At 37.1% G+C, this 27,029-nt stretch overlaps 1 protein-coding gene across 1 annotated transcript in view; it reads right to left on the bottom strand.

Annotated features, from left to right (window-relative positions):
* Positions 1–3,314: 3,314 nt before the first annotated feature.
* FER (FER tyrosine kinase) overlaps positions 3,315–27,029 on the bottom strand; it is a 165,284-nt gene continuing 141,569 nt past the window's right edge. Inside the window, exons 18-20 of the mRNA XM_056513421.1 lie at positions 14,591–14,745; positions 10,760–10,882; positions 3,315–7,097 (exon numbers count right to left, since the gene is read on the bottom strand). Of these exons, the coding sequence (XP_056369396.1) occupies positions 6,955–7,097; positions 10,760–10,882; positions 14,591–14,745 (421 nt within the window). The 3' untranslated portion in view covers positions 3,315–6,954. The remainder of the gene's footprint in view (positions 7,098–10,759; positions 10,883–14,590; positions 14,746–27,029) is intronic.

The raw sequence follows: 27,029 nt of genomic DNA, 5'->3' as shown, positions 1-27,029 counted from the left end.
CTCAAGGCTACTGGTGACAAAAGTCTGGCTTCTGAAGGCAGGCCAGTGATGTGAATTTCCCTCCTTCCCTAACACCCCTGCTCCGTCTCCAGCTGCCAACAGTTACACAAAGGGAAAGCAACACATATAATTTTAAAATCAGCAGTCCTACAACCCCAGCACCAGTTTCCTCCCTGGAAGTCCTTCAACTGAAGGTACAAAGCAAGTGTTTAATGTTGGCTTTCACTTCTCAGTATTTCTCTGTAGGAGTCTGCCTGCCTTTTGTGTCCTGTGTGATGAACCCATATAACAGGTTTTTTTCCTATTACACCTTCTCAGCATTTGAGTGGAAATTAAGTGGGAAGCTTGGTGGAAAAATAAATTAACTTGTGATTTACAGGTAATGGTACAATTAACACTGGAAACAGACATGTTAACAGATGTTTCAATAGAGACCCAGTGCAAGATCAGTTAGCTGTACATAACAATAATGCTTCTCTTCTGGAATTGGAGGTCTCAGCACTTCATAGTGAGGGGAGTGTATAATCATCAGCATAAGTAAATGTTGTATGCCATAGAATTCGAATTTCTGAAAAGGAGGTTCACAACAAGGCTTAGGAGTAAATCAGTCATGAATGTTGTTCCTCTGATATATTTTATGATGTGGACAAATCATGGTACAGCTAGAGTCTGCAATTTCATTAAAAATGTGATTTGGACAATGTGCTTCACCTTGATCCATGGTTACTTCCATGTTCATTGCCCTAGGTATCAAAGTATAACATCACCACAGTACTTCTCAATTAAACAAAAGCAGGAGTGTATTTGGACTTTTCTGATAAGTGAAAGGGTGCCCTCTGTGGTATATGGAGCCTTCAGAATTAGGAAATGTTTGGGAGACACAACAGTACAGATTATCACAGCAGAGCTCAGCTGGAAGTGTAAGATTATTGCAGCCCTCTTTAAAGAGCAGAAAGATTCTTTGAGAATTGAGGCAACAGCTCAGAGTCAATTGTTTACATTTAATCAAGAATTTTGCATTTTTACTTGCATGTAACAAGGATGGAATTCTTCATATGTTGAGAAAAACTGAGCAGACTGAATAGAGTACTGAGCATCTTTTTTTCTAGTAATGGAAATTTCTGGCTCATGCCTTCAACATCTGTAATGCAGAGGGAATCGCTGATCCAATCTTTCTTTTAAAAAGCCTAATTGCCTTGTTTTGATGAAGAGTTTTAATAGCTGGCTCACTTACTGTATTCACAAAAGTTAGGTACATATCTATAAACATTTGTATTTCTAAAACTAGATGAACGTTCCAAATAGTAGCAAATCAGGATTTTTTCAAGTGTTCGCTGGTCTGTTCAAATCCTAGATTACCATACTGGTTCAGAGAATGTATTTATCTATAAACAATAATTCAATTAACTCGAGTTGTATTTACAAGGTGTTCCACTCTGGGAGACAGAAAAGGAAAAAAAACTAGTTCATGGCTCTTCCATGTTTTCAATTTACGACCTCAGACCACTATATTTTAGGGTTTTATTCATCCATTTTTTGAAGGTATGCCTAACAGTTTTCCATTTGGAGAAGGCATATGGATCTGAGATCTGTAAATGAACTACCCTTCTGTAGCTACACCCTAAAACAACGTTTGTAGCTAGTGACCTAATTAGTTGTTTATCTCACAGCCCCTGCCCTCAAATAAACCATCTGAATATTCTAATCTAAGTCCTGCCTACACGTCTGAGAAAATGTGCTCTGAAGCAGCCAATAATACACAACTGTCTGAAAATAAAACAACTCTGAGTTAACACCCAAGTTCTATACCTGGTCATATATTCCAGCTGAAATTTTACATCAAAGAGAAGGGGACATAATGGTAACTTAGATTTGCTGGTGGAGGTAGCATTCCCTGGGAGAGAACAATAAATACATCTCTGACGCTTTCTGTTTTATAGAGTAGTAGTAAGGCTGAAAAACAGAAATTTCTTTTGTTTATTTGACAGAGAACCAAAATCAAGTTGGATTCTAGAGTTGAAACTGTGACAGTTTAAAGACATGAGCTTCCAGCTCCTGTTCTATGTGGTACTTGTTATAATGAACACAACGACTCTGGTAACTGAATGTGAAGATATCGGCAGATCTTGCTGGAATTTTCAATGAATCTTTCCTTCCTTGAAATTGCAGATCTCAGTAAAATAAAGTTGGGTATTATTAACACACTAATAGGCAATTCTGCAATGCATGTAGGATATCACAATTCAGTACCTCTCTGAGAAAAGAAATGTTAGTAATGCTTGATTGTTCATAATGTGACAACTGAAAGGATTCTTCCATTTCAACTTGAAGCTTTCCACCCTTAAACTTTATTTGTTTATAATGAGGAGTTACTCCAGGGAATAGTTACTCTTAGAAAAACTTGATAGGCTCCTGAGGTTGATTCACATTGCTAGTAAGTTTTTGCTGATGATTAAGGACTGCTTTTTTGTTTGGTTTGTTTATCAGCAAATCTGCAGAAGGAAACTGGAAGAAATAATTTTTAATAGAGCTGATATTTCAGATTGACCAGATCTCTTAGAAACTCATGGTTGTTTGGAACTTCAAGAATACTGGACTTGCCCTGTACTTGCCATGTACCTTCTAATTACTAATTGAGGTCCTGTATTACTGGAAGTGAAGGACTGCAAGAAAACCATTCTAAGAAGAAAAAAATGCATAACTTCATTGGTAGCAGGGGTATTCTTTCCTGACTTGCCTAGGAAGAAAGCTTCCAACAATATCTGAAGTCCTTTTGTGCTTTAGGGAAAAAAAACTAATTGGTAAACTCTTCCTGTAGGAGCAAACTATTTTATGCTTAGTCATAAAAATGTTACAATCCAAGTGCACTGGCACAAGCAAGTCTAGTGCCTACTAACAGGACAGCTGTTACAGAAAGTGGACTCTCTCAGCTACTTTCTCTTTATTTAATCTTTATAATGAGTTATTATTTGTGACAATCAATTATTTTAAGAACTGCTGAATACCATGTTTGATGACACTATTTACGCACTAGCTTAGGTCTTCAAATATTGCACTCCCTCAAGTCTGTGAGTAGCACTGATATTTAGAGGATATGACAGCAAGAATACTGGAAACAGGGCTAGTATTTAATTACTGTTTAAATTTGTGCAGCAGCACATCTCAGAAAATTGGAGGCGAGACATTTGTAAATGCTTCTGAGATTTGGTTCACTGTAACCTCAGAAAAATGTGGGGTTTTTTTCTTTTTCGTTTTCTTTATTACTTTCACAATGGGTGCAAAAACCATAACATAATAGTTATAAAGAGATAAAATATGGGTAACTTCATAGTCAATTTTAATTTATGTGCTTGTAAGATTTAAGTCAGCATAACAGGTGGTCAAAGACATTAATGAAGAAATACTTAAGTATGAATAACCTAATATTTCCTTAACCAGTTTTCTATTTCCTGTCAGTAAGAATGGGCTTTACCAGCTGCAGTTCTCACTGATGGCCTTCTGGTGATGCACTTCCCAATAGCAATTTCCAAAAAAGTCTTAGGCAATTCTGCAAAATGGCATATTTTTGTTACGAAGAAATGCAATATAACCGTAGTTGATGAATGAAAAGCTAGTTCATTGGTTTTTCACAGAAACTAATGAAAATGCACATTTCAAACATAATGCCTTCGTGGGATGCTAACTCTACAACATCACCTTTTGCTGAAGCAAGATTTGTTTCCAGACAAGGTACTTTTCACTGTTTTACTTTTCATAAAATAAAGAAGCTTAGAGAATCTTATGGTTTCACTGATGACTGGACATGGAAGCTAATAGGTGCTTATTTTCCACAAAAAACTAACTAAAGATGCACTTTTTGCTGTCAAAGCAATTTTCTTAAAATAAGGATGCAATTCCTAGGAAAAATACAAAATTAAGAAATACCCTGTTGAATTCCTTCTTGTGTTACAAGCTGAGGATAACAGTATTCAGAGTTTCCTACATTTAACAATGTAAAATAACTCAGGATTCCCTCAGATTTTCCTCTGGTTGTGACAGTGCCAGGGTAACAACCTAACCTGAAATCCATGTTTGCAAAAGAGACCTAAGCTTAACTTCTTTGTAAGTTCTCTATGATAAACACCACACATGAGCCAAATGACCAGAATCTGACTAAGCTGGTAAGATTAACCTGAGAAGATTAAGTCATCAAAAGGCCATGGAGAGAGATACTGCAGTTTTGCTTCCTTAGCGCCACAATTTCATGGCATGGCAGGCTTGGTTGTGAATGCTCCTGTGAGAAGCCTACAGTATCTATAGGTATGGATTCCACTTCCTCAATTGAATAGTTTCAACAATTACAAGTCAGACATGATGAACAGATTCTGCCACAAACTGTTAAATTAATGATACAAAAAGTTTAAATAATTGAAAAGACATGTACCTGTGTTGACATTTATTCTATACCCATAAAGTCATCCTGGTATTCTCCCGAAGTATCACCAGTTTTGAACTGAACTGGTGCCTACTACAGTAATAGCAATAAATTTTTCTAATGCTGTAGAAATTCCCATTTTAAAAAACTGAAGATTTAAGCAGAAGTGTGATATATATGTATGGAGGTTAACCATTTCAGAATAAAATGTTAGTACTGTTTCTATCTTTCTGTGAGAGTCAGGATGGTGACTGGTTAATTTGTGGCAAATAAAACAGTATTTTATTTTATCTGAATAAAGCAGTATTTCTTGCTGTCGGGAGGGCATATAGCAAAGAAACAGTCCATCTTCCTAACAAAAGAATATTTAATTCTCCAGAAAACTATGAATGCTGACACTGTTATCCTTACTTGCAGACTTCAAGGATGCATATGTAAGTAAGTAAATGCAGTTGGATGAATCTCGGATTTTCCCAAATGATTGTGAAACATTTCTTAAATTTTAGTACACTTGCACTTGCATTAGCATACTAGCAAATTAAGGCACAGACTCTGTGTACTACTTAGAAGCATACAAACTAACAAGAACGTTTCCTATTGCTTTTGGAAAATATCTCTGGGCTACTTGAAGTACAGAACTAAGTAAATATATCCAGTACACTCACAATGAAGTTTTAATTTATGCCACCAAGTTTTCCAAGCACTACACTTTCATGGGTATGTGTATATATATTTGCTTCCTTATCTCCAAGAAAAAAAGTCACTTAAAATGCAAGAAGCACTTTCCTTACAGCTGGATACTGACAGTACCACCTCAAATGCAGGCAATGTGCTCCCACACAACCATTCACTGTTGTAGTTGGACACTAATTCCTATGTCACAGACAAATTCTTCTAGACTACACATATTTTGGTCACACATAGCCCTAAACCACCACTCAGCACTACTGTAAATATACTTTAGAGAGCAAAAGATGATGTGGACAATAGAAAAGCCACCCTAACAGAAATAAAAATGTAATGTAGCCACAGACTTCACTACATCTCAATCCCACTGTAACACTAAAATATAAGGCTAATTAACATTCCAGAAGCGGTGTTACTTACAATCCCTGTTTCTTACTTGCATTAGCAGCAACTGGTATCCCTTGATCTGAACATTTTAGTAAATTCCTAGAAACATTTTAAGCACCTTAATGCTGGAACTCAGACAGGGATATGGTAACTTGTTTCTACTTCTATGCAGAGCCCTAGAAAACAATTCCAGCTGCAAAGAGGACTCAGAGTCAAAGTAACAAATGGTGCACTTCCTCCCTCTCCTATCTAGTAAGTTTTTATTCTTCCTGGCTTTTTTTTTTAATATATATTTATATGTATATATATACAAACACAAGGTTTATATTCTTGGTGCATTTAAACCTTGTTTATCCCCAGTCTTTTGATATTTGATTGCAATAATGTAGAAAAAATAGAAGGTTACTATTTCTACTCTGCTGTTCCCTGTCAGAGGCTTTAAACACACTTCTTTCCTTTTGGTTGTTTGAACAACTTCCTCATGCCATACAGAAGTAGTATTTTCCTTTGGACACTATGCATTAAATGTTCTTCTGTTCAGAATAAGCTTAAGCATTAAGCTGCATTCTGAGAATTTTTACAAATTTAAGGAAAAACATCAGGGTCAAAAGCAAATCTAGCAACATATTCTTTAGCTCCTCTACGATCAATGATACTTGTTATCTGCTGCTATCATTAATAAACCTCTTTTTCTTGGCTTACTATTTTCACATATTTTTTGGAAGACAGATAGTTTGCAGTATTTCTTAGCATATGCAGTCAAGACTCTATATTGGTCTCTTTTTTCTAAAATAAACATAGGTCACCATAAAAGAAACATACTACTGATTTCCGATGGCATTGAAGGACAGAAAAGGCATGATTTAAGGAGATCACATAAAAAGTCAGAAGTATTTCTATTGCATGGTAATAAATGCACAAGTAATTCAACTACCAAAAAAAATTCAGGATTCTTCCATTCAGAATCTAACTGAGCTTCATGCTTCACCTAAATATATCAGATGCAGAAAGGATTTTTTTTAAAAAAAAGCTTCTAGTAGAAATACTTGTCAAAACTGTCCTCAGTTTTTAAGGCCAACATGTATGACAATCCCCATATTAATATGCTGACATACAGGACAGGGATAGCAGAGTGAGAGCACAGCTTAAAGTAGAATACCTCTGAAAAATGTCACTAGCAGTTATTTGCTGTAAAACAGAAGCCACAGTCCCTTAAATTTATAGTATGTGCTTTCCTATGTACATGTAACCTAAATTACAGTACTACTGTGACTGGATATATAGCACTTTGCAGTATATATCTTTAATGCAGGTGTAGACACCATTAAAGATGGAACACCAATTAATTTCAAAGTAATCCTAGAAGAATATTGCAAATAATGCTGTATAAATGCATAGTGTTTGAGGGAAACAATTACTTCACTGGAAAATTAAGTCCCAGACATTGTTTTGGCACTTCTTCATCACTATGTCACTTTCTTTTTGATTGAAGACAACTCTTTCTGAATCTCAATGAATTTTGGCCGGTTTTCGGGCTTGTAGTCCCAGCATCTCTGCATTATTTTATATATTTCTTCTGGACATTTTTGTGGTGTAGACATTCGGTAGCCTGGTACACAGAAAAAGTGGGGAAAACTTTCAGTACTGAAAACTGATGCATATTGACAAATCTAAAAAGGTAAGAGAAAAGTTCAAGATCATTCAATTCGAAAAGATTTTCAAGGCAATGTGAGAAACATCTTCAATACATAACCTATACATGAGAGATAATTAGGTAGCTAATTAAAGCTCGGGTACCAGTGACATTTAAATTGGGCATGCTAAACTGTCAGTTTGCTGCTCATCCATAATAGCAGCAACTCACACAGATTTCTTTCCTGTATCTTAGGAAGTAGTTACCTTCTGGTTTTCAGTTTTATTTCCTTACCTCCTTGCAGTGAGGAAATTGACAATAAAAATTAAGATGGGAGTAAATTTCTTTGCTCTTTTTGAAGATGTATCAACTTTTATTCTCACATTTCTTCCCTTTTTTGGCTCCTTAAGGAAGTCTCTCCCTAATTGCACTTTAGTAATTAATTTTTCCTCCCTCTGTTCCCTTAACTTCTGTATCTTTCCATCTTATCTCAACTCTCTTTCTCTTCTGGTTTGCTTAGATAGGCAGTGGCTTCCACACGTGCCTGCTGCCATCAGCCAAAGGAGTTCTCTGACTTGGCAATGAGCAGGAGAATGGACAATCATTTAAGTAAATTAGCAGTTAATCATTCAAAAGTCACAGGTAAGTGGCTATTCAGGCATATCATCAATACCCTGGATCACAGAGGTGTACTCACAGCAGTGAAGACTATTTCCCGATGAGTAGGAAGTTGGGAAAAATGCCAGGGGGATTGTATGTATGAACAAAGAGCTCCTGGACAAAATCAAACACAACATCAAGTACTGGAATACCAAAATACTGTCTGAGCCTCCAGGGATGAAGTCAGGAAAGGCAAAGCCCAGAAGGGATTGAGTCAGGGGTGTCAAAGACAATAAGCAGGGCTTCTTTAACTATGCAGGGAACAAAAGGAAGGCTTAAAAAAATATGTGCCCACTGCTGAATGAGGCACTGCGCAACTCAGCAACACAGGACAGGGACATAGCTGAGGTACCAAACACTTTCTTCACCTCAGCCTCTACTAACAAGACCAGCCTTCAGGAATCCCAAGCTAGAGAGATTAGTGGGAAAGGCTGGAACAAGCAAAATGTACCCTTGGTGGAAGACGACCTGGTCCTTGATCACACTGGACTTAGTTAAGTCCAGGGGTGCTGATGTACCCGTGAATGCTCAGAGAATGGCCTAATGTCACTGCCACACCATTCTCAATAATCTTTCATACATCACTTTGACTACCAGGAGGAGTACCTGAAGACAGGAGTAAAGCAAATGTCACTCCTATCTTCAAGTCAGAGCACTCAGGGACCTGCAGGCTGGCCAGCATCACCTTGATCCCAGAATGTGATGGAGCACCTAATTTCCAAAGAACCAATTTTCAAGCACCTGAAGTACAAGAAAGTCATCAGGAGTAAGCATGCAGAAAGTAAGTATGGATTCAGTAAAAGCAAGTCATGCTTGACCAGTGTGAGAAACTTCTTCAATGAGATGAGTGGCCTAGTACATGAGGGGATTTCACTACAAAATTCTTACAAAGACACCTTTGAATTTATGGGCTAGATGACCAGACAGGAAGGTGGATTGAAAACTGAGGCTGAACAGTGAGCCCTGAAGGGAGGTGATGAATGATGAGTGGTACAAAGTCTGAGTGGAGCTCTAGGGTCAGTACTGGGTCCAGTCCTGTGTCACACCCTCAGGAGCGCTGCGGATGAGGGGCAGGTGTGCCCGCAGCGATGGTGACACAGCGGTGCCGCCGCGCTGGTGGCATCGAGCTGTGAGCGCTGGCTGATACACCAGAGGGTCCTGCTGCCATCCAGAGACACCTGGGCCGGCTGGAGAAAGGGATCAACAGGAACCTCAAGCGGTTCAGCACGGGAAGAACCAAGTCCTGCAGCTGGGAACAACCCCCGCACCCGCACGGGCTGGGAATGCCCAGCTGGGAAGCGGTTTGTCAGGAAAGGTCCTGGGGCTCCTGCTGGACACCAAGGATTGAACATGCACCAACATGAACTCTTGCAGCAAAGAGTGCTGATGGCACACCGGGCTGCACTAGAAAGAGTGTTACATCAGCTTGAGGGAGATCATCTGCCCCCTCTGTTCAGTACTGGCTGAGGCCACATCTGGAGTGCTGGGTCCAGTCCTAGGCCTCCCAGTACAAAACAGACATAGGAACAATGGAGAGTCTCATGAAGGATCACCAAGATGATGGAGGCAATGAAGCATCTCTCTTTCCTATGAGGAAATGCTGAGTGAGCTGGAGCAGCTCATCCTGGAGAGGAGAAAGCCCAGGGGATCTCAGCAATATATACCAACATCTGCAGGGAGGGTGCAAAGAGGATGGGTCCAGGCTCTTTCCATGCCCAGTTACAGGACATAAAGGTGATGAGCACACACTGAAACACGGGAAATTCCTCCTGAGCACCAGGAAACACTTTGTTCCCTGTGAGGGTGACTGAGAACAGGCTGGAGAGAGGTGGTGGCATCTCCATTCACAGAGATATGCAAAAGCCATCTGGATGAGATCCTGCTTGAGCTGGGTTGTTGGACCAGATGACAGTCAGAGATGTCTGCACACCTCATCCATTCTTTGACTCTTTCTTTGACTCTGTCTGCAAATTGTTAAACACGTGTAGCTCCAAGCAAATGCACAGTGATATGCATTGGACTCTACAGCTAAATGCAGCTCTGTGACTCCAGACTCACTGCACAGGTCTCAGTATCTTTCCTTCCAAAGAAAGCACAATGACACTGACCTCTTAAAGCAGGTAAATCTGAGAAATATTTTTGCTTTTTTTATACTGCATGCATCAACATACTGGATGTAAGCTCAAACAAGAGTGGCCTGGGCTCTAGGATTTGATTTGGCCTTTAAGGAGAAACTTTACTATCACCTACAGTGCTTATAAAACTATAACAAACACTGACAACATGTGTAAATCAGAAAACCAGAAGTTTTTTGTTTGTTTGTCATTTGTTTTGGTTTAAATAATTTTGAAGTTTTACTGGCTTAGAACCTGCTTATAAATTATACAGTAGTACTATGTAGGGAAGGAACAGTTATGAAATGCCACTAAAGACAATGAAAATAAATCAAAGTCCTAAAATCCTGCTCACAGTTATTTGCTATTTTAAGTAAAAGCCTTTTGATTATTTTGTAAAAGAGGAATGCAACTTGCAATGCTCAGCTAGCTTACCATTCTCCACCATAATTGCTAAATCTTTCTGTGAAATTATTTAATAAAGAAGATGGAATGATACAGACTTTTTTTCTGGCAGTTTAGAGTATTTATACCTGCATTAGCATAATCTTAAATAATTAATTCTGTTCAAGCTTTGCTTTGCACGGCAGTAAATCCCTCCTTTCCATCTCACCTGTTAGTTCTGCAACAATGAAAGTCAGCATGCTGTAAGTCTTCCAATCTTTAAGTTACTGGTCAGTGTATTCCTTTTTTTCCAAAAGACCTATATATACCACTCTACTCCTCCCAGAGAGCTAGATTCAGCAATTTAGAAAACCTCATACTGTTTTTGCTGAAGTTGCTACAAAACTTGTATGTTATTTCTTGGCTATTTTATACTTTTACAATTTACCAGCATTTCTTTCACTCCCTATGAACAATTACCTTTTTCAACTTGCTCTCGTGCTTGTTGGTTGGTCATTCCAGGGTATGGGCATACTCCTAAACTGAAGGTCTCCCACAAAAGGATTCCAAAGCTCCATACATCACTCTCAGATGTGTATCTCCCTAAGAAAAGGAAAGCAGATCTTCAACTTAACATACAGAGAAATTGGTACTTCAGATAATAATGGCTCAAATTTCTTGCAAAGGTAGATGTGCTACATTGGCAAGTTTCAAGAAAACAAAACCATAACTACTAATAAAACATTATACAGATTTTACAGTCTCCAGTATTTCAAAGAATTAACAAATTATATTAAAGCCAATACTTTAGAATAACATAAGCTAACCTTAAGTTCTGCTATTATACACAGACCATCCTAGTCCGTCATGCAAGTTAAGAATTTCTTTCCTTCTTAATGCACAAAAATATCTTCCCTTTAATATAAAACGACAGGAAAATGTCAGGGTTTCCCCCCTCATTTAGAACTGCTTTCAATTCTAACTATTATTTTAAAAATTACCTTTCTCAGTTCTCCATTTTAGCATGGCAGTGTTTATTCTGAGAGGAGCTATTATGAACACTCTAAGTGTGAAGAAGGCCGGGTTCTCATGCTTTGAGAAATGGATCTCTGAAAATCAAAGTATGGTGGATCCTGCAAAGCTGACACACCCAATTGGTTTAAAAAAAAATAAAATCAGGCCTGCTGGTTCCATTGCCTCCAACTATGCTTCAGAGATTGCAAAATAGGTAATTGATAAATAATTGAATTCTAAGCCTCTTCATGGAATGATAGCTTTCTATTACAGAAAAAAGGACACATTTTGGAGCAGAAATTTCTATTGTCCCTGATGAATTCACGTCAGAAAATTAAGACTCCTAGCCTTTTGCAGTAGAATCAGTGAAAATGTTACCTTAAAAATCCATTTTCAACTTTACTTTCAACATTTTTCATGACTGTTCTTCTTTGTTTCATATTATCACTTTGTATTTATGTGTCTTTATTCTTTAAAAACAACACTTTTGAATGTATTGTTTGTTTATCTCTAATCACCAGACAAGCCAAACTAAGCCACTTCTGACTAGGAAAAAAAGGAAAATACATGTAAATTATAGTGACAGTTGATGACAGTGACAACTGTTCTGACGTCAGAAAATTCAGTTTACTCTTAGACTAAATATCACTTCCAGCTGTGCTGATAGCTTGTGTGCCTCATAGTTGGCAATCACAGATATTCTCTATGCTCTTTGGAGTAAGATTAGTTTTCTTGTCTGTGTATCAACTCCCCACAGTTGGGCATCCAGTAATTTAGCACTTTTCACTGAAAGCATTCAGCAAATACAAGATAGGTGATTAGCTGTTTTGTTTTTTTTTTAAAGAAAGTACAAGTTCTGTACAGTTAATTACATTTTCTGCTATTACACTATCTGAGGGGAAAAAAAGAGATCTGTTTAGAAAAAATCCCCAAGTCCTCTCCATGTTACTATTAACATCACAAATAACTCAAAATATTGTAGGGAGAAAACATATAAATTAAACATATTTCAATTTTGAAAGATTGGGAAGTAAAAATAGCCCATAATTATCCCAAACATATGCTGGTTTTCGTGGTGTAGAATTAATTTTCTTCACAGTGGCAGGTACAGGGCTGTGTTTTGGATTTGTGCTGAGCCCAGGGTTGATAATTCAGAGATGCTTTTGTTGTTGTTGAGCAGGGATTGCACAGAGCCAAGGCCTTCCTTGCTTTTCACACTGCCACCCTGGGAAAAGGGCTGGTGGTGCCTGGGAGGGGACACAGCCAGGACAGGTGACCCCAAGCTGACCAGAGGGATTTTCCAGACATTGTGACATCAAAGACAGTGTATAAAGTGAGAGGAAGAAGGAGGAAAAGGAGGATACTTGGAGTGATGGGGTTTGACCTCCCAATAATTGTGCAGAATGGCTCTGAACAGCACCCACAGAATCAAAAGTTCCATTTCTCAAAAACTCCAGTGGCACCTGAATTTTGCTTCTGACTTCTGACACAATGCCCTAACCACTCCTTTTGCCCTCATCTGGTTTCCAGCCTTCACAACTTGTGTTTTTTCTTAATTTAACGTATTTTAGTAATGGCTCTTAATTTGTCATACCCAGTGACTTTAGCAGGGAGTAAAAAAGAACTTTTTTGCAGCTTCTTATGCACATTAGCATTCAAATAATGACCAAATGACCCCATCCTTCATTTTCCTCCAACCTTTGAATCTTGATATTCAGGACTCACCTGGACAGTGGTTACCAAGTAGTTTTGAAATACTGCAGATTTAGTTTTATTTCATTTTGATATCTTAAAAACCTCCAGTCTTACCTACACAAATCAATGCAATTCTTACAATCCTATTATTAGAATGGAAAACAATAAAACATAATAAGTCATATCTTTGAAGGGAGTGGAAAAATTATCCTTCAAAAATGCACAGAAATCTTTCATGATATTTTGAAAGTTGCATATTGACTGTTGAACATATTAACAGATGTTTGAGAGAGCTTATTTCCCAAAAATTACTTATAGCTGCTAGAATATGTATGTGCTTTAGGAAGCACAAGATACATAGATGTTAATCAACAATCCCCTCTTCTGTATTGTGCAGAAAAAAAACAGACTCAGCAGTACAAAGTGAAGGTGTTGCCACAAGAGCCTGTTTCCTGCTAAATGTAGCCAACAGGACCACATATGATTATAAGGATAGGTTTTCATAATACATCAAAAACACTCTATGTATTCCCAAAATAACAAAAATTAAAACCCAAGCCACTTTTTTAGTGGATCAAACACCCAAGAGAGCAAAGCATTCACTGGTGAATGCTGGCAACATTAACACCTCTTAGAATGATTGGTAATGCAGGATCAATTACTGCCACTGAATTTGCTGTCAGCCTTTTAAAGGGAAGATCTGCTTTACTGTGGTATGTCATTAACTGCTGCAAAAGTGCTAATGAGAGGAAGCATTCTGTTATCAATCATATTTCACAAACTTATGATTTCCAATGCATGATTTCCGAAAAAAGGCTTTAAGAGATGGTGGAAATATTTATAGGCACCTCAAATGAAGACTTTAAAAATATTTTATTCTGTGTACTCAACTAAAGAACTGGTTTAGAGAATTACATTCAAAACACGCCATCATTTATTAAATCTGCTGCTGCTTCACAGCCTACTTTACCTAGAAGAACTTATTTTTCTAGTTTCATATAATCAAAAAAAGCTAAGAGCAGCAGCCTCTTTTTCTGTTCTGGAGCTGTTACCAATATACCATGGATCACTTCCCTCAGTGATAAATAATGGATTTTTATCCCCAATATAAGAACCCAGTGATACACAAAAATGCAGGTAAAGAAAAGCTGTAATTAAAAAAGCCTCCAAAACAAAGCAACAATTACTATATTTTCTACCAAAGCAAGGAGTTATCAAGCACAGTGTTTTAGTACATTAACATTTTCTACTGTTTTCAATGAGGGACCATAAATATGCAGAACTTGCCATTCATTTTGCTAACGATCATAATTTAGATGACTGACGAGACTGTCTACAAGAATGAGTCAGCAACAGAACCAAAGCACTCTGCTATTGCTGCATAATAGCAATTCTGATGTTGCTGCCCTATTATTTTTCAGTGGCAAAACTGCTTTTTACATAAATCAGACTGAAATATTAAAATTATTTTAAACATCATTAATTTGAACAGGGGGAAAAGAATTCTATGCATATACACTCAAATATTGTGGCTCTGGTGCTCTTTACTGCACTTTAGATTACTTTTTTTTTTTTTGTGAGAAAATCCAGTTATGGTCTTACCATAGTTCAGAGCTTCTGGAGCAGTCCACTTGATTGGAATCTGCTTTAGGCCTGATGATGAGTACACACCATCGTCCTCTTGTCGGGACATCCCAAAATCGCTTATTTTCAAAATGTTGCTTTCACCTACCAAGCAGTTCCTTGCAGCCAGGTCTCTAAATAAGAAAAAGAAATAAACACCCACATTTTCACAGGTTTGAAAGTATTTGGAAGTCATTTAAACTAACTGAGCCACTCAGCCAAGACGGTCATGCCTCTCAGAGGCTTATTTACAAAAGGGTAAAAAACACTCCACAGCAGTTGTGGGGAAACAGAAGTGAGGGAAGGGAAAAAACCGTCAGAAATAACCCTATGAAGAAGTGAGGGGAGGAGATGCTGGAGATGGTCCAAGTGCCTGAGCAAGATTCTCCTGCAGTCCACAGAGAGGAGCCACAGTGGAGCAGGGGAGGAAGGCAAGGCTGAAGGAGTGGAGGTATTATGGACAGACCAGAACCTCCACTCCCCACACACCCCTCAGGGCAGAAGGTGAAGGATTCCAGAATGGAGGAGTGCCTCAGAAGAAGGGAAGGGGAAAAGGTATTTCAGTTTTTGTCTTTTACTTTTCACTATCCAACTCTATTTTAATTTACAACACATTAAATTCATGTTACTCCAGTTCAGTCTGTTTTGCTATGATGGTAATTGGTAGATGATTTCCTTGTATTGACCTCTCAGTGTTTCTGTCTTATTTTATTTCTCTGTCTTGTTGAGGATGGGGAGTGAGAAACCTTCTGTGTGGGTGTCTGGCAGCCAGGCAAAGTTAACCCATCACAATTGCCCTCTGCAGTCACAGAAATAAACCCCAGATTAATGAATCAGATCCTATGTAAAATGAAATAGAATTTGAAGAAGAGTCCTGAAATATGTTCAGAATGTGTTTCAGTGAGAAACCTGAGAAACAGCTCTATCTTCCCTCTGCCCATTAGAGTTTCTATCAGTTAAAAGCTCCTCAGCATAGAAAAGGAATTTTGGCTCAGTGATGGATTAGAAGCTCAAAAAGTTAACTCCTGCCCTTCATCTCAAATTTGTTTATTTCTTTAGATTAGTATACATACAGTAATACCTGATAAAAGACTTGGCTTCTCTACTTGCTAATAATATATTATAAACATACTATATGTATATTATGTGTTTCACAGCTTATTAAAATACAACATAATAATAATAATTCCCATTGTAGTGTAATAAAATATAGGAAATTTTTAAAGGGAGAGATATGTTAAGCAAGAGGATTAATTGTAGAACATTAGGAGCATCATGGGCAAAATATTTTTAAACTAAATTTATTTTGTTTTTGTTTAGCTCAAATAGCTAATATATTCACAAATGGCTTACAGGAATATTCCAGAAAAACTACATTAACTTTGATTTTTTGAATTGGAGCTGTAGCATAGTTCTGAAGTGAATCCCCTGAGCACTTAATGCACATTCACTGGTTTCTGAAGAATGAATTTGGTGCATGCAAACCACATTGCTCTTGGAAGAAACTAACTTAGAATTCTGCTCATGACGTGCACAAAATTTGTTTCTCCAGCTAAAGAATTTTGTTTCTATGGAATTTGTTTCTACAGCTAATGAAGAAAGGTCTGAACCAGTGGCAAAGAGCTTCCAACATTACCCAAGACAAATGACAAAAGACTGAAGTACATTTAACATTAAACTAAAAGTTTTGAGCCATACTTTAGGATGCTGAAGCTCATACACCCACTTTACACACATACATACATATCGGTACCACCATATTAATATTGGGCTATGTTACTCAATATGTAGACAGAGCCTAAGTATGATTCTAAATATTAAAACTTTATTTAAGAATTTTAACAGATTTGACTCACGCAGCTTTTCAGCCACTAAGAATATTAATAGCTCTAGAGCTTGAGTGATATATATGAAGTTATTCTTGTGGTTTGAGAAGATGGACCACTGAAAAATCTGAACTCACAGGTACCAGCTGAAGATGTGCACAAATCCATAAAATAGCTCAGTGTGCACTGCATTATGTAGTTTGGTGTTAGCATGTGGTCTTGTTATATATAACTACATAGGTTAAAGCAAATGAGCTGTAAAACAAAATCAAATTGTTATTGTTTATACTCAAGTGTGTAAAAAGTACTGCCATGGAACTTCAAGAATTTATGACTTAGGTTCCAATCACATTTCAGTAATTATTTTTTTTTATCATGTTACTCAATACAGTTTAGGTGTTGCAACTGATGCACATAAGGAGTGGAAAAAGTAATGAGGTTGTATCTCAGAGAAAATTTACAGTCTATTGAAATCACAGGCATCTCCCTGCCTGAAGTCTGACCTAGTATCTAAACATATTGATTCACGTTAAGAAAAATCTATATACTGAGTTGTGTTAGGTTTATTCTTCATGCATAAGTCTGATTTTAAGGGAAAGCAGATTGTAAATAATACGCACAGTATGGTGCTTATAAACAAAGACTGCTCTCAGTTTGCAGAATTTTTGCCAGTTTTGTACATAGAATATATGAGTTTTCTCTTTCATTCAGAATCATCTAGAGAAAAAGCTTTTTCTACCTACTGAAAATTGACTAGAACACTTCCATGAAAATCAACTGTTTTTTGTGGAAGTCCATAAAGACCATGACACTTTGTTCAGGATATGTGTAAATTAATGCTACAAAGAACAAATTAAATGTTTGCACATTATGAGTTTCACAGTATTAATACCTTTTTCTGCTTTTAGCTAAAACTCTCCCATTTTTGATGCTATAAAATACTCTGTATTATCTTCAATCCATCATTTCTGTTAATAAAGTCTTGTGAGCACTTTGTATATTTACTTATGACACAAGCAAATTTGCCTTTTTCCATCTTCATGTGTACAATATGCTCTTTCACTTATTTAAAAAATACTTTAGTGATAATTTCATTCCTCAGGCATACAAATATTCCAAAGTTAGATTATCTTGTTTGTATTTTTACTGTCATTTTACATCTGTTTCATATCCTCAGTGATTTGTTGCCTAAATTTACAGATAATTTTTATATGCATTTGTATGCTTAAAAGTATTTTTAAAACAGTTACACTGAAAGCTATGGCTACCTCAGCTTTTGGAGTTTTTTAAATATTAGTCTGAGGGTTTGGTTAAGATCCTTCTGTATTTTTCAAATAAATTCTTCACTGTTCCTGACAACTTCCTTGAAAAGGATGTTCTTATTTTTCAGTCTAAGACATAAGAAAAAGAGACAGAAGATGCTTTTGGTCAACGTGACTTATTACAGAATTTATAGCTAGAATCTGGAAAAAGAGATGGCATCAGCAACTATTACTCTCATTGCTTTAAAGTAATAACTTATGACATAATTTTCTTCCTGTTTCCATGATTCTAAATAATTTATGTTTTCTACAGATAGGAATTCTATTCTAATGTTGTTAAGGGGTTTATAAGACCCTTTACTCTTTAACCTTCCATGAGAAATACACACAGTGGACTTTATCCTCCATACAAAGGATAATCAACATGAGTTAGGGAAAACATGAAAACATAAATACAGAGGTCTGATGGCCAAAATTAACTATAAGAAGTCAACCTTAAAGATTGCATCAGTGTTAAGTATTTATAGTAAATCACAACCCTTTCTACATGAACATTAAAAAAACAAACCAAATCAAACAAGTAAACAACAAATCCCCAAAAAACGACAACAAAATCCCCACACGCTAATCCCCAAACAAAAAATTCCACCAAAATCAACTACAGTCTGTCTTCTTTCCCCTGAAAAACTAGTGTGTTCTATTTGCTTTCTCCTCCTTCTCCCTGATGTACCCTTAAGCTAACATCCTGAAGAAATACAGAAATAATTGCATGAAATTTGGGATTTTTTTTTCTTATAAAGCAATTGCTACTTAAAGCAGTAATTCCATAAAGTCAGTATTTAATACAGAAAGCAAGAAAATATTCTTTATTTCCATTGTGAAAGCTCTACAAATTGGGCACACATTACACTGAGATGCTACAGAGTAAGTTCCTCAGTAAAAGAAAAGCTGACTCTCACTATTTAATACCAAGATTACGTGAATTCCTACAACTGCTAGAAACAAAGTTCTTTCCCCCAACTACAAGCAAAAACTAAAATGTAATTTAGAAATTTCCTTTTTAAGCACTGCTCCGTAGTCCCTATAAATACAAACAGGACACCTCCTATGGATCTCAAATATGGAATGAATCTGCTTAAACAGTAAGAGAGAGCTCATTGGACTTTCACTAAAAATCCAACAGCTACTTCAAGGAGGAAGTAGAGGCAATTTCTCTTTGCTGGGAGTTGCTACCACTTAGATTCACATCTGTCAGTTAAGACAGACCTAAGATAAACTTATTAAACCTTTCTCTAAGGACATTCTTACACTCCACACCCCACAGGATCTGCAGAGGAAATATTACATTACATTGCAATGGAATTCCATGATTAAAAGCAAATCAAAACGAGAGAATAAACTCCTCATTACTAAACCAGCAGCATACAGTGCCTCACTGAACTAATTAGCCATTTTATATTCTATCCCTAGATCATGCAGTTAAAATACTCTCAGGTGATAAAAGCAAATAATTAATTAGTGAACAGGATTGGTTTATCTCCTCTGCACATTAAATTCGTTGAAAATAGTCTATTACCTAAACACAAAAAAGGGGTGGAAAGTGAAACTACAAGATAAATTGCTGGGGTTTTTGTGAACTGTAAGATACTACCTCACCTCCATACAACTGATGTAATTTCCAATAGTGTCTAAATCAAAACACAGTAGTATGTAAATCTATTTCAGAACTTTCTTGATGTGTGTATGCTAATTTTGCTGCATGTGGAGAGTACAACAAATAACATGGGCCCAGTAACAGACTGGGAAAATACCAAAGGGTTAGAAGAAGATTATTTCAAGCATTCTGTGCTTACATCCCCCTTTTTACTTTGATTTATTTCTTTACATTATTTTAGCTATTATGAACACCAATGGAGCCATAGTAACTAAAACGCTAATAAGCTCTCCCAGTTCCTCACATATAATGCAAGTTCATCTTCATCTCCACAGATGAACAGTGCTGGCAAATCAGAGAAACCCAAAGTTGGATACAGTAGTGATTTCTCAATAACGTCAGGTGCTCTGCTTGCCATCCAGTTTTGGATATTGCTCAGTTCCTCTCAACAACGAAATAAGCAACTTTACCCACCTTACATAATTGGTGACCTTCAATTACTCTTTCTAAAGCACTTTGAACTTAAGTGAAGGATTTTAAATCAAAAGATGAAAAGTAACAAAACAACACCCACAAAATTATATTCAGCAGCTGAACATAACTATCAGCTTATTGTCTGCCACCCAGATATGACTCAAGGGACTGTACAGATCTATTGCCACATTAGGAAACTTTTATCTTTGAGTCTTATTTTGAGGCTACTGTGTGCCGTTCATTTTCCTAGCAGGGCAAGATTCCTGTACCAGCAATTCTAAAAGAGATAAAGAAGGGGATAGTAGACAATGAGCACTTTCTGAGGATAATCAAAACAGTCGACTATGGAGATGGAAATGAAGCAATAAATTGCTGCATCATCTATTCCTCCCTCCTCTTTCTTATTTCTGAGGTTGTCTTCACAACGCCTGCTCCTGGAAGAGAAATATTCCTATCAGCAGCATCTAAATGGTTTTTATCTGCATTGTTTCTCAACTGTTTTAAAATTTAATAGTTATTGCCTGTATTCTTCAGAACAGTTATTTTGATGAAAATGGCATCACAGCCATTTTGGTCTGTATCAGTCCTCTATGTGTTGATATTGCTGTAGATTTTTCTAACCAATTTTTCCTGTGAACTGCTGATTACATGTAATATGCTGAACAAAATGTCTGATTTTTTTTTTTTCCTTCTGCTGTATCTTGAAACAAAGGCATGCAATCCAATTTCTTTTTTATGCTCATTTTCGTGAAAAACTTAGGGTCTGGATAGTTGTCTTGGGTTGCAATACAGGATGTGACCAGAAATGTGTATTCTATCACCATCTGTTGAAGCCAGGTGGGGCAGTGATCCTTATCTCCATGGCACATATTATGCGCTAATGGCCATCTTTAAAACCAGGTGGGGCAATCATCTTTATCTTTTTCACAACCCATCCTCCCTCCAGGAAGATATCATCTGCTAATAAACCATTAAGTCCCACTGTGTGACTGACTGCATCATCCCATTGGGAGATGCTCCAGCCAGGGCGAAAAGCCAAGCCTTTCTTACCTAGATAAAAACTGAGATTTTGAACACCAAAGCCGCCTTCTTTCCACTGGATTCCAGAAGAAAACTGGACCCTTCCACATCATCCGTGGACTTTTGGAGGAAATCTGCACTCTTTTACAGGAGCACTGCTTCAACTGAACCACATCTGTCACTCCAGAGGGACTGCAGCCACCATTTAATGGGACTGCTACCAACACCCTGACTGACGGGGTGTCAGGTTTTATTCTGACTCTCTCAGTGTTTTGGGTTTGTTCTTTTTAATACTGTATTTCTATTTTAGTTTTCCTAGTAAAGAATTGTTATTCCTATTTCCCATATCTTTGCCTGAGAGCTCCTTAATTTCAAAACTATAATAATTTGGAGGGAAAAGGTTTATATTCTCAATCTCAAACAGAGACTCCAACTTATCTTAGCAGACACCTGTCTTTTCATATCTAGGCAACAGTCATCGGAGTGAAAAATAGGCAACTTCATGGAGATCCTACAATATAAGAGTGACTGGAAAATTAAAAAAAACCTTCTGGAAATTCTTAATGACAGGACAGACAGAGGAATACCACTCTGTTGGGTTCCATCAATGTTTCCTAAGCTCTTAGGTTTCAACAGAAACATTACAGGACATTAGGGCAAACATGGGTACATTAAGAAACATGTAAGATTTTTAACAGTCCTGAAAAATCTCTTTGATATTAACTGAATTATAGGGGAAATAAAGTGTCCAAAAATTAATTATCTACGATATACTAGAACGCAAGTTTACATTTTGTGCTTGATAAAATACTTAAATCACAATCAGAATGCCTTCCATTTCCAGAACCGGACAAGTAGATTGTATTATTCACAGGAAGAAAAATACCATTTTGAAGCAAGTATTTTCACTGTATCATTCACAGAAGCAACTAAAATGAAACACAACAGTAGAGCACAAAATTGTGCTAACAAGTGCATTTTTCTTCAATATCATGGCTTCTTTCAACTCATGTGATAGTGTAAGTGTTGTTACAATGAGTGTCCTTGCCCTTTTAGAACAGGAGGATCACTCAATTTAGTTCTTAATTCTGAATTCAGTTCTGAATTAATCTCTTCCTTATTCTATTCTATACTATAATGTCAAAATATAATTGATTTCTCAGTACAGAAGGATTAAATACTGGTTTAACTTGTTTACAAAACTGGAAACATCTGAAGAGGCAGACCAGATACGGTCAAAGTCATATTCCCCTGTCCATTATATATCAGTGACAGAAAAGACTGCAGGCTGGATTTAAAGAAAATGCCTAAAGCAGCGTGGCTTCTATCACTGATTTTCTGATGATTCAGGTTTTTAGAAAATAAACTTTTTGTTCTATTAAACAAAGCCATTTTTTAGTGTTAATATCAAAACATAATCAGTTCAAATCACTAATAATGCAGAGCAGAGCATATGGAATTGAAAGACACTGCAAGTGTCCAAGAAACCAAGAAATTCAAAAGCATAATTATAATATGGATCACTTTTTCCCACCTTTTTAACTAGAATGAAATAATATTGCAGAATAATATAGTATCTGCAGAGTTTTTCAAGTCCTAGTGAAAAAGGAAGGATTTCAAAGTCTTGTCAGGCTACATTTAAGTACTTGCCAAAGGTGAATATCAAAGTTCATCTGAAGCAGGTAGCAACTCTACTGCTTTTTCAACAGCCAACACCAATAATGTGATATGCAACAGTAGCTGTAGTTTGTTATCTCTACATGCATTTCCATCAATTAAATTTACTTTTGCTCCTACAGCAGATAGGCATAGATTAAGATTTGAAAAGTAACAGATAAGCATGGACTAACGTTAATGATTTTTCAGTAGATAAAGTATTTTACAGGAACTAGATCCTGAAACACTTTATTAATGAAAATAAAAAAGGCAGAGGTAATAATCAGGCTACTAAGAAATTAAGCGTCCAGCAAATTTTTAAAACAGCCTGTTTTGTAATTATAATTAAATAATCTTAAGATGAATGACAATGAAGATGAGGAATAATTTACTAATCGTCCTAGACAACTAAGTAAGATTTACAGTAAGCTTACAGAAATTACGAAAGAAATTTCATGTAACTAATACATAGCGGAGAATTATATATAGACATTTAGAAGAATAAAACTACCTAATTACTTCCTGTAAATTAACAAAATAGGAAATAAACTGAACCTCTGGCCTGGTTTTTGTACTTAAAATCCACAATAGTTTTTGTACTTAAAATCCACAATAGTCTTCCCACTCAAAAATAAAACTTACATGTGGAACTAATATTTTGCACTTTTTTCACCACAAGAAAAAGAAAGTGATGGAATTTTCATGGACTTATGGTGGGGTATCCAAAGCAGGAGATGTTGAAGAAAAAGTTGAGATAACAGTGCTGATTAAAGATCAGGATTACATCTCATATTGATAGCAAAAGACAGGACAGGCCTCCCACAGCTTTTGGGAACTGAATGAACTCACACATTACATGCACATTCACCATGGTAAAACTTCATAGCTGGGCTGAGTCAAGGAAGAGCTGTTACTAAGTCTGAGTACTGAACTCTATCCTTTTTCTTCTATTAAAACCTTATTCTATCTCATGAAATCATCTGTTTGTTACGAGAATGTCCTTTCCCTGGAAAATCTAGAGTTCTATATTTAGAAACAGCCCTTCTGCTTCTGATTGCTCTCTGTTGAAGCAAGTTCACTCGTGAAGGGTTGACTCCCTATGGATCTGAATGTTCCTTGTCCTACCAGGATAGAAAGTTTGTTTGGAGGTGTGCTTAATAGAAACACAGGAAGAGAATTAAATATTAGAAAACTATTGCCAAGCTATGGATTTACTGCATCTGGCTATTATTCTGCAAAATACTATCCTTCCATTTCATTATAGGAAGACATGATCCTTTTTGCCCTTTAAGGTTACATTCATTTTAGCATTTGTTGTGGGCAAAGGTTATAAAACAACTCAAGTTCAGCTAGTCCCCTGTTAACATTTAAAATCTCCGTGCTTAAAGAATCCTGGGTAAGAAATTTCTTAGAAGGTGATATAATATAGAGCAACAAACTGGAGTTGCCTGCTTTCATTTAACAGCTTTGTTAATGATCTGAGGGAAAAGTCAAACAGGAATTTAATTGAATTTCCAGATAATATCAAATTAAGAGCAGCTGCAAGCAACATTAAGGGCAAATAAATAAAAAGAAAGAAGGAAAGGAAAGAAGGAGAAAGAGGGGAGAGAGAGAGGGAGAGGGAAGAGATATATCTGTTGGAATAATAATATATTCTGAAAATTTAAACCTAAATACAAACATTCAGTAAAAAACAAATACTGCTAGGCAATCATGTAGAAAGAAAAGACAACGTAATGAGATACAGATTCCAATTAAATATAAATATTGGAATTAAATTGAGCATAAGAAAACAAAAGCTCATTATCTACTAGATTGTGAGAAATCTGTTTAGGAAAAATAAGAAATTCTGTATTATTAATGTTGTTACTTAATAAACCAAAACAAGTTTGACAGGTGTACAAACCAGTGCCTGCTTCAAAGAGTTGGATTAAGTAACTTAATCCAACTTTTCATTGACTTAAAGTAAACATTACAATTGTCAGATGCCCTGGAATCTACTGGTATACTACCAGGCATATAGAACACAACAAAAAGGTAGCGGTCAAAGAGGGAAAGACCGTAAGAATTATTGATTTTCTGGATTTGTACATTTGTTCATTTTATCATTGTCACGGTATGACGTGGGTTTTGCCAATTTTAATATATTTAATCTCTTCTAGAGACAGGATTTAGGAGTAGAGACAAGGCAGGCTTAAAACTTAAAAGGGTACAAGAAGAAATTTATTAATAACACAAAAAAGAATTCAGAATAAGATTCCTAGATTATTCCCTCCTCCCCCTTTCCTTCATTCCACATTCCCCAACAACAACATAGAGAGAACACTTCAGTCAGTTATCTACTTAAATAATAATTTCAGTTCACTCAAGAGAGAAAAGTCCTGTTTTTGATTTAAGCTTAGGGGGTGTCTTCACCTTCACAGTCTGCATCCGCCCGGGACCTACAGAACCATGAATTTTCCTCCCATTTACACAGTCCTTCCAGAGCCGTGTCATGGGTTACGATGCACACACGGGGTACTACTCTAAAAGGCAGGCTGCTGAAAAACAAAATTCTCTTCATCTCCTCCTCTATCAAATGTCTCTGTTCATATTCCAGTCCCAAAACAGAGAGCTCAATTTCCTCGATGCAAAAAGTCTTCTTTTCAAGCACCCATCCTCCCCAAGTATATTTCACAGTTTAAAGGAATTTTAGTGAAGTCACAATTCCCTCATAGCCCCACAAAAGAGGTTTTCAGCTACTTATCAGTTGCATCTTTTCAATCTCTTCCCATTAGGAACTTTATCTTCATTCCGCTGAGTTCTGTGGACTCCATGCTTTATTCCTTCTCATTCAGGGGAGCTCAGGAGATCGAGGATCTTATCCAGGCATTAAGAAGTTAAAATTGTATCCAGATTGTGAAGAAAACCACATGGGCAGCTGGAGGCCTCTTCTGCCACGTGGAGAGGCGAGCCGGGGCCGGTGCCCTGGCCAGAGGCCTCTGCACCACCCCAGGAGCCGGAAACCGAAAGAGCCTCATTAACTTGATCCACTGCGATTTGTGAAAGCAAAATAACTTTTCATTGGTTTCCCGAGCTGCCCATCACCAAATCAGCTCTCTGATTGGTCCCAGCAGCTCACAGGGGAAGCCCTCAGGTACGGGACAGGCCCTCTGTTCCCCAGCCTGGTGGTGCTTTCCCTGAGGGGAATCCATCCCTCCACCTTAGCACATGAAACCAACAAAATCATATATGAAAAGGTATTTTTCAATCATTCGCATATTTGAGGAAACAACAAAATTTCCAATGCAATTGACACAAACTGCTAATTTCTGTACAGAAAAGGACTACAGGCATTGCCAGCTGGGTACAGGTACAGTACAGAATGACACAGCTGCTGCTGAATCTCCCCAGATTTCCGTTTTATGCAGCTACAGGCGTTTATTTGTGATTAGTCTGGTTTCACATGTCAAATGTGGCCCCACACTGTGTGTTGCAAGCTATCACACAAATTTTGGCTCCCTCAACTGCGGGCTTCTTTAGAGGGAGTACCAATTTCTCCTTTCTCCTAACCCTGGCGGGTGTCAGCAGCACATCAGTGCCACTTCAGAGCCCAGCTCCATGTTCTGACATCTGCAAAGGGCTTGAAACATCAGTAGAGGCAAACTGTGCAGTTCTAAAGAATATGCTAACACCATCAGAGAAAAACACTGGCCCACTGTCAAATCTAAAAGATTACTAAGCTCTGTAAGTTACTATAAAATATTTCCCAAAAGGGAACTGAAGCACTTCAACTTAATAGCTTCTTGATAGTTAAAAGAAGCAGAAACTGTCTGCTTAAGGGAAAAAAAAATGTCTTCCATAACTTTTACAGTCTTCTAAGAGTTCTGTCTGACTCTCTGAAGGTTGTAACACTCCCCTGTGGTTAGAGAGATGCTTACTGACTTACAAAACTAAAAACAACTGTTTTCAATTTACAACATAAGTCCAGCTGTGTTACAGAAGATTAATAATATATACAGAAGTTTAGTAACTCTTTCAAATTCGAAATTAAAATGTATTAAGAAATAACCAGGGTAGATAAATATATTTTCAACCACAATACTAATATTTCATACTCAAGTTCTGCCAAAAAAGACAACAGCAGCACAGGAGACCCAGTCATCTCAGTTTTGCTCTGTTTGGGATACTTATAATTTTCATGAGGAGGGAGTGGGATTTCATGTATCCTTGCATGACCCTGCAAGAAGAGTAAGAAACTAGTCCAGATAATCTCGTACAAGAGAGCATGGTCTGCACGAGCAATGATGGGCAGGAAGGATGGCTTCCTGGAAGCAGATGAGAAGTCAGAGAGGTCTGTGATATCAAGCAGGAGGGACAGTCCATTATGTTAGTGGATGGGCCTGGAGATGTTTATAACCAACTAACTACTAAGATGCAATACTCAGAGCAGGTTAGTTCAAACCTTTCTTTTTGAGCATATGCAGCTCAAAGCAGAAGTCTTTCAAATCTAGTGGTTTTACTTAAAGCATCCTAACTCCTGTATA

This window comes from Oenanthe melanoleuca, chromosome Z (assembly GCF_029582105.1).
Source record: "Oenanthe melanoleuca isolate GR-GAL-2019-014 chromosome Z, OMel1.0, whole genome shotgun sequence".
In the NCBI taxonomy this organism is placed as follows: Eukaryota; Metazoa; Chordata; class Aves; order Passeriformes; family Muscicapidae; genus Oenanthe; species Oenanthe melanoleuca.
Note: the sequence above shows the minus strand (reverse complement) of the source record. Positions and strands in the feature narration are given on the sequence as shown.